At 31.6% G+C, this 8705-nt stretch overlaps 1 protein-coding gene across 1 annotated transcript; it reads left to right on the top strand.

The window, feature by feature from the left end:
• The first annotated feature begins 4059 nt into the window (after positions 1–4059).
• LOC145306438 (far upstream element-binding protein 1-like) lies at positions 4060–8263 on the top strand. Its single transcript, XM_080148533.1, has 9 exons — positions 4060–4797; positions 5041–5115; positions 5630–5678; positions 6110–6198; positions 6581–6659; positions 6831–6916; positions 7197–7269; positions 7634–7716; positions 8120–8263. Exons 2-9 carry the CDS (start codon positions 5062–5064, stop codon positions 8261–8263), a joined length of 657 nt encoding a protein of 218 aa, XP_080004659.1. The 5' UTR covers positions 4060–4797; positions 5041–5061.
• Positions 8264–8705: the final 442 nt, after the last annotated feature.

The raw sequence follows: 8705 nt of genomic DNA, 5'->3' as shown, positions 1-8705 counted from the left end.
AAGGGAGTTTTAAGGGGAGGGATTATTTGATTATGGGCCTTCTAGTTCTTATCCCTTCTTCCCCATCCCTTCCCCCATCCCTTTTTCCCATTTATATCCCACATCTTTCCCCCCCCCCATCCCTTCTCCCCCATCCCTTCTCCCCATCCTGCAATGACCGAAGGGAAGGGAGCTAGAAAACATCTTCGAAAAAAAAGTACAGAAGATAATTTAACCTCCCCCCCCCCCCCACCACAAAACATTTTTTATGGGTGGAAGGGGATGTTATAAAATCTCAGCAGGAAGGATGAATAACCTCATTAAAAAAGAATTTTTGGGGGGGGAGATTAAAACACTCATTTTGGAAATAATTTACCAAAAATTAACCTAATATGTAAAACTGATTTTAAATATTTATTTATTGTATGACAACATCTTTAAGTAGCAAAGCACAAAAAATCATGAATAAGAATACAGACAAGTAAATTTAAAGAGCATCTGTTGAAATAAATATATATTTTAGGTAGAAAAAGTCACAAATCCTTTTTCCTGTATGTTGTGTGATGACAGTCAAAGTAAATTACATACTGGATGCTCGAATCAGCGAGAAATTTTATTTTTTTAAATATTATAATCCACAAAAAAATTACTTGTCCTTTCATCTACAGATATAAAAATCTCTTAGAAATATAGGGTATAGTCTCTTTTGTGGCAACGCCTCTTAAGGGGCATTTCGTCGTATTTTCATAGTAGCTTTTAAAAGGTTATTCTAGGTTAAGTTAGGTCAGGTGATTTCCCTGCAGGGTTAGGCAATTGGCCCCGCAGGAGCTATAAATAGGTGAAAAGCTACTGTGAAAATACGACGAAATGCACCTTAAGAGGCAATGTCACAAAAGGGACTATACCCGAAATTTAAAAGATACAAAAATAGCCAAAAACGTCCTGAAAAGCAGTCCAACCTCCATGAATTTTTAATAGTTAATTATACTCCATAATGATGGGAATGTTAACATTAAGTTTTAGCCTTCTATCTTTAATTGCAGTTGAAAAAATCACATTTCCCCCTTAGCATTACGTACTGACAGCCATAGTGAATTATAGAGAAGCTAAAAAGTTATATCAACATATCCTACCCTCTTTAAATGGCACTTTAAAACTCTGTTAATTTTTTATTAAGTGGTGTTTCCAAGGATTTATAAGGGCGGTGCGTGAAGCGCACCTAAAATATTTACTCCCCCTTTGAACTAAAATCAATTAAAGACAACAAGAGTGGCGTATTTGATCAGGTTAGGAATATAGAGTGTATTTAGTTTTAATGGTTTTTAATGAAAATTGCCATAAAAAAAACATGTCTTTTTGTAAGGGTATGTACACAAAAAAAAATGATAAACTTATCCTGAAAATAAAATGACATCATATAGTTATTCATTTAGACAGACATACAGTGTTGAGAAAAAGGCTTAGATAAATATCAACGCTGTTTCTTTTTTATATAAAATAACTTTTTGATTAAATATTTGTTGTCTACACATGTTTTTAAAGAAATAAAAACACAATATACAATGCAATGTGATAAAAAGCAGAAACCGTTTGGAAGGGCGCGAAGCGCAAATTTTTTTCTTCAAATATGCAGGGAGGGAGGGGTTTTTGGGCTATTTATTACACTAGTCCCCAATATTTCATATAAAATTTTCTTATTCGTTGGCTCAACAACTTTGGGGACTTTAATGGAATTTTGATTGGTTGCTTATTTAAGTCGCGTTTCCATACATTTCATCCACTAATTGTAATCTAAATAAGGGTTTGTGATTTTGTGTATCATCATTGGGGATGTACAAAATTTCTTTGGTAAAAAGTTTATATTATACAAAATAAAATACTTCCTATTACCTGGTTTGTTATGTTCAGTGAAAAAAGATTATAACCTAATTTCTACACTAATTAAAAAATTTGGTAAGGTTAAATGAATAGTAACTGTCTGTTTGGCGCGAAGCGCCAAAAATTTTTTTTTTGAGTATTTCTTGATCTTTTTTTTTGAAACTGGGATAGTTTTGCTTTTTGTAGGGTAGGGGGCAAAAAGGGGCATTTTTAATGACCAGGGGGGGGCAAAATGGGGCATTTTTCAACATTTAGGGGGGGGGCAGGGGGGGCGGTGGCTAGGGGGGGGCAGGGGGAGGCGTTTTGGTCGCTAGGGGGGGGCGATTGCCCCAAATGCCCCCTTCGGTTCGCACGCCACTGTCTATAATATTTTATAGAAAAAATATCAATATTAGTTATTACTCCCATTGTATTATAGCAGATTTCCGCGGATATAAAGATTAAAAATAATAAGACCAGTTTTGTTAGACCCGTATTATGGACATAAAAATGAAAAATAATAATTTAAAATAGTAGTCAGCCCCCAGGGGCCGAAAGCTCGGGCTACCAAAACTGTCATTAATTTTAATATTCGTGGAAAATTGTCAGAAATACGATTTTTCAGTATTGCTGAGAACCGTTTCTATTCCAGATCGTATATTAACAGATTTCGAAGCCATATGCAGGAAACTTATAAGGACGCTAAATAAGGGGAGTCAAAAATTCTAGAAAAGGAAATTGCTGAGATGTCAAGATTTCTCCCATAATTTGAGCACCGTTTTTTTCCAGCTAAATTATGTCGATTTAGATCATATAACAACTTTGATTTGTACTTTTTGTTTACTTTTTCCTTAAGAAGATTTTTTTAACGCTAAGCTTTTCTACACTTAAAGTCGTTCATAGAGTTATTGTAGGCATGATAAAAGTTGGAGTTGGGGTCCCATATGATCATGAAGCACATATTTATGATACATGACCGTCAATTATTGCTAAAGGTTGTCTTGAATCTTGATATGTCATTATCCGTCCAGTTGGACCCTGTGTCCCTGCCAAACTAGCATTTTTCTATTATAGGTTATGTATAAATTAAGCGAGGCTTTTCTATCTGTCCGTCCACCCGTCTTTCTGACTATTCATAAAAAGGACGCGTACCAATGTTATGTCTCACCTTCAGTCTTTATGTAAATAATACCAACTATACCGTTTTCCAACAAGGACGGAAAATAATCAAAATATTGCAGTCACCAATTAATTCGTTTATTTGCTTAAACTTTATCAGGATATGGTTATTTATGAATAAATTCTGTCTATACGTCACTGTTAGCTGTTTTCCCTATTACTTGTATGTCAGGGAATTGTCTTATATCGATTTCATACTTTAGATAATGATCATGTTACATTTAGGTAGAATCTAGAAAGCGTAGCAACTCTATAAATGTTAAAAAATAGGTATGTCATTAAACAGAATCGTGTATTTTATGTATACATATAATGCTGATACCCTTGAAATAATATTCTGCTTATGAAGTTTTGACACTCTACGAGTGTTTATGTTCTTTTTTCTTCCGTTTGATTCCAGAGCTTCGCTTTTATGGATAAAGTCCTCGTTTTAATGAATCTAGTCCCATTATATTATTTGAAGAATTACTATAGGTAATGATTAAAAGATTGTATATACAATATCTTATAAGAATATAATTTTATGAACAAAAATATAATCATCTACCTATTAATTTATTTACCACGTATAATATAAGTTTTAAGATCAATTTTGTGGAATTGTTATCATAAAATAGGTAACATGATATCTTTATACACAAATTAGCATATATTAAATAGGCGTTTTAAGGTCGAGTTCAGGGGTCGAAACTAGCAATTTTCTTTTAATATCATAATAAATTAATCTTATTAATATTTTGTTTAATGGTTTTCAACAAGAAAAACTCATTTCCAAGAATATATACATTTTTTTATTAATTTCAGAAAACAGACGACATTTGGATTGCAAAAAGCAACAGACAACTTTTCATATATTTATTTTCATTTTATTTTTAATATTTTAAAAGAATTTTTTTCTTCGTTCTACAATTTTGTGGGTTATCCGATATGTGAAAAAAATCTTTTAATATTTTATTTAAAAATGTGGGAAGAGAAAAGTTGTAAACTCTGTTGTGAGTTCATAATTTAGCGCGGCATAATTGATTTATTTGCGCGTACCTCAACCTGCGGGGGTTAGTGCTTGCTAGGCGGGGAGAGTTTAGACACGGGAAACCACTTTTTGCCGCATTTACACCCGCTAGCGATAATTTTTCAAGTGTTAAAGTGATTATTGATTAATTTAAATGAGTTTTTGCTTGTATGTCTGTTTTTTGTTATTTTCACCGCTTTTGGTTTTTTTTATGTGAATTTAAAGTCAGCGGTAGATTTGTTATGTTTACCATATTTGCAATGTTTTGTAATTTTTTTGTTTTTTAATTATTCTAAATATTGCTTTTCTTTATATAATTCGATCTTATATAAATATATTCTTAAATTGTTATTTTATCGTCAGTTTTATTAATTGAATCCTAACGAATTTCTATCTTAAATTGATATATTTTTTGTGTTCGTTTTTATGATTTTATGACAATACAATAAATTACTTTAGACCCATAAGGAGAAGTATGATAGATTTATTTATTTTTAAATCCGCAATGAAATTACCTATAAATGGAAAATAAAATATGATACTTCTTAAAAGATCATCTCGTAATTTATTACTATATTTATTTATTAATATTAATAACCTTATTTTTTCAGACTTATCTTAATTTGTGAAAATATCCCTATTTCTATCTTGTATATTAATAATATATTAAACTGTATCTTGTTTCTAACTTTGTAACCTCTTAAAACAATCAATTTTGATATCTGATCTGGAAATAAGATTGTTTGTTGAAACCTTTTGTAACCGTAAATAAGGAAAGTGGTGTTTTATTTTTATATTTAAATTTGATTATGATTGTTTTATTATCTGTTTAATTCATCAAGATTTTTATATACCTTATTTAGTGTCCAAATTCACAATATTCTAAAGTAAAAATTCTACAAATTGCGCTTACAAGGAGTACAAACAGCGAAAAACATTTTGATGTGATTATAATTAGTTACCCCTAAATCTTAAAACAACATTTTCGAATAAAACACCACTTATTTTGACATTAGTGTTTTTGTTTGCAATGCGACATGAGCAATGGTCAACCAGGTGCTTATGAAACTGCTTTAGCTAGAGCACAGGAATAAGTTTGTTCTTGTTTGTGAAAACGCATGTGTTCAATAATCTGACTTCTACAAACAATTATCTTATTTTCTTCATCACCAATGTAGGGTTAGTTTACGAAGTTCATTGAATTGAATACGTTACGCAACTTTATGTTAGCAAAGATTCAGTCGAGAACATTTTGTGAAGGATATTGATCTAGTACACCTATTCAAATTGCATTGATGTCATTCTTTTAAAGTTTTTCCATTCATTATTAACTCACGAGTACAACATTTCTACGTTTAATTTAATTTAAACCCTTCAATTTCATTAATTTCAATATAGCAGATGTCCCTACTAAGTTTTAAAGCATTACATATTTCTTGAAGTTTAGTATATTTATTGTAAACTTTAAAAAAATATATATGGAACTCCATAAACACAACAATTTCTTATCATTTCCTCATTCTAATGGCGGTTTTACCTCTAAAATTTGGCAATTATTAACTTAATAAATGCGAGTTGACATAAACAAGAAAAACTGAGTAGGAACTTGCGGCAAAATTGAAAACTCCAGAACAAGCTTCAATCCCAAATACAGGTAATATCATTAATGTCAAGACTTTATCATTAAGGATAAGACAATGATTGATAAATTGACATGAATTCCCTATCTTGATATACCAAAATAATACATAATACATTCTCTAGGTTAAAATGGTTAAGTTCGAACCAGCTATACACTTTAAATAGTTTTCCATCTCAACTTTCTTCGTTTCATTCCTCATAAAAAATGCCAAATATATCCTTAACTCGAATTTAAGAAATTCTAGGAAAATAGCTTTTAATCTTTGACCTTTTTATAACGTCTCTCAATACAATTCATTCTCTCACTTAGCCATTTTTATATTTTCTTAATCATTAACAGTGGCGTGCAGATTTAATTTTGGGGATTGAAAAGCACCTTTTTTCATTGATTTGATATATTGAAATATTTTGATTTGATTTATGTCAATTAAATGTAATATTTAGGAATTAAGAGACCAAGTAGTTCAGCACTTGAATTAGAAGAGCCAGCCCACAAGAAAGTCATGGAGGCTAACGGAACTTTGACTGAACAGGTATGAAGCCTATCCAGGACCAGGATAAATATATTTCTAACTATCTTAATGCATGTAAAAAGTTTAACTCTCTGCATTTGTATCTTTCTGATAACTGGCTTGAATCTGTCCTTTTAAAAATATCACAATGAAATTTTTTATCACTTTTTTACTCTGAGAATTTAGATAGGTAAGTAAACATAATGAAAATTGTTAGCATTTTTTTTGTCTTATTTTACATGAAATAATAATTTGTCTTTTTGCATTATGCCCAATAAGGATTTCTACTTTAAATTTAATTGAGGTCCTTTAGGATTCAGGAAGCTTGCTTAAAAAAAAATCTTGAGATTTTTTGCTTTGGACGTACAGACATTCAATTGCGTAATTTTAACCTATGATTAAGGTGGCTGTTCCCGACAAAATGGTCGGTATGATTATCGGTAAGGGCGGAGAACAGATTACAAGGTTACAACAAGAATCAGGTAACGTTGTTAGCTAACAAAAACTTTGTCAATCATTTCTGATTTTTCTATTGGTCGAAAATATACCTCTTAACATATTCCCGTGTCAAGAGTCGTATTTTAACTGCAATATTTTATCACTTGCGATAATTGATTAATAACTACCCTCGAAGTAAATCTTTTTTTTGTCAGGATGTAAGATTCAGATGGCCCCCGACTCTGGCGGACAGCCTGTTAGAATGTGCACCCTGACTGGAAGCCCCCAGGCTATATCTCAGGTATACCTATCTATCTATATTCTATATATCTATTTATCTTAACTTTTTTATTACTTGTTTTTCTGTATTTGTAGTTCAGGGGGTAATATTTGCACAGTGGACTAATTTTTTTCCTCGGCTACAAAAAAAAATATTTCATTTGATTTCGCCAACCCCCCTCCCACAATTTTTTTCTCCAAGAAGAATATTAAAAAACAAATGAAGTAGGAGTGTCCTGAATGCATTCATTAAATCAATTTTTTCTTTTCAATATTATCCTTTATTTTTCTATCTATTGTAGGCCAAGATACTGATTGATGGCGTGATCGCCAATAGTCCTGGCGGGCCTCAGGGTGGTGGAAACCAGGAATGGGTAACAAATAGTTTCCTGACTGACCAAACATATTAAACTTTTATAGCACAGCTGCTCTACTCTTGTGTCTTGTTAATTGTTCTTTAGCATAATCCAAACAAAATGTTTTATTGCCTTTTAATTCTTCTTTAAATCACTTCAAATAGAGAACTCAATCGGTTCAATCATTGTTGAAATCTTAAGCTACAGACAAAAAAATTTCTTCCATAATGAAGTTACCACTGCTATTAATATTTTAATGTATTTTTTAAAGTTTTACTGTGTCTAAAAAAAATTTTGAGCTTGTTATTGCTTCGCAACACTTGGATAAAAGTACTTTTCTCGAAATGAATTTTGTTTTCTTCGGAAACTTATTTGTCCACTGGCCCAGGGTGGTGGTGGTGGACCCCAGATGGGTGGAGGGGGCGGTGGTAACTCCACCGTCGAGATTATGGTCCCTGGAAACAAGGTAAGTTCAGTCAGATAATTTAAAACGATGATTTTCTATGATTATTGTCGTTCCGTCCGTCCGTAACAGTTAGCTCTTTTCGTTAATTTAGACATGTTAGAATTATTGATTTTAAACTTAGCATAATGATTCCTATAACAGTTAAGTACAATTTATAAAGCGTAGTAAAACTGTAATCGTTAACAGAAAGTCCGTTCGTCCAGTTGTAAAATATTATGTTTGTTTATTTATACTTTGTAAAATGATGACTTAAACTTATTATCCGTGGAAGACTTAAGGCAAGACCAGAATATGAAATCGGCTACGCTTCTAAAGAGAATCATGAAAACTAAAAGTAAAATTAATTAAAAATTGAATCTACTAAAAAACCCTGATCCTTCTCTGTAAATTGTATCTCATTTAGGTTGGTCTGGTGATCGGTAAGGGAGGAGAGACAATTAAAAATCTACAAATGCAGACTGGAGCAAAGATTGTCATCATTCAGGTGATCTATTTTTTTTCTTCAAATATTTATCTGTTAATGAATATAGAAAATCTAGATTATTAATCTTTTAGGAAAACAATGAAGAATCAATCTCAACACATAATTTGTTAGAAAGTGTACTTAGTTGATTTTCTATTATTGATGAAATTTCATTGTCTAAAATGCCTTTTAATGCTTGACGAATTTAAAAGCGTTTCTATTCACAATTAGTGTATTCTTTACGTTCCTTTTTAACTAATTGTCACTTGAGGAACAACCCATATTTCATCCATTTATCTATCTCTCTATGTAGGAGAATAACAGTCCAGCCAATGAGAAGCCCCTGCGTATTTCTGGCTCGCCTCAGACCGTCGAAGTGGCTAAGGTAATATTGCAACGTGACGTTTAACGTAACATGTTACATGTAACATGACATGACATGAACAAATAACTGAACATATTTATCAGTGGCACAAAGTTGATACGATTTTCATTTTAGAATTTAGTTTTTAAAGAAAGATTTGAT

This window comes from Acartia tonsa, chromosome 14, assembly GCF_053477335.1.
Source record: "Acartia tonsa isolate MP-2025a chromosome 14, ASM5347733v1, whole genome shotgun sequence".
In the NCBI taxonomy this organism is placed as follows: Eukaryota; Metazoa; Arthropoda; class Copepoda; order Calanoida; family Acartiidae; genus Acartia; species Acartia tonsa.
This window is presented reverse-complemented; position numbering and strand designations above follow the sequence as displayed.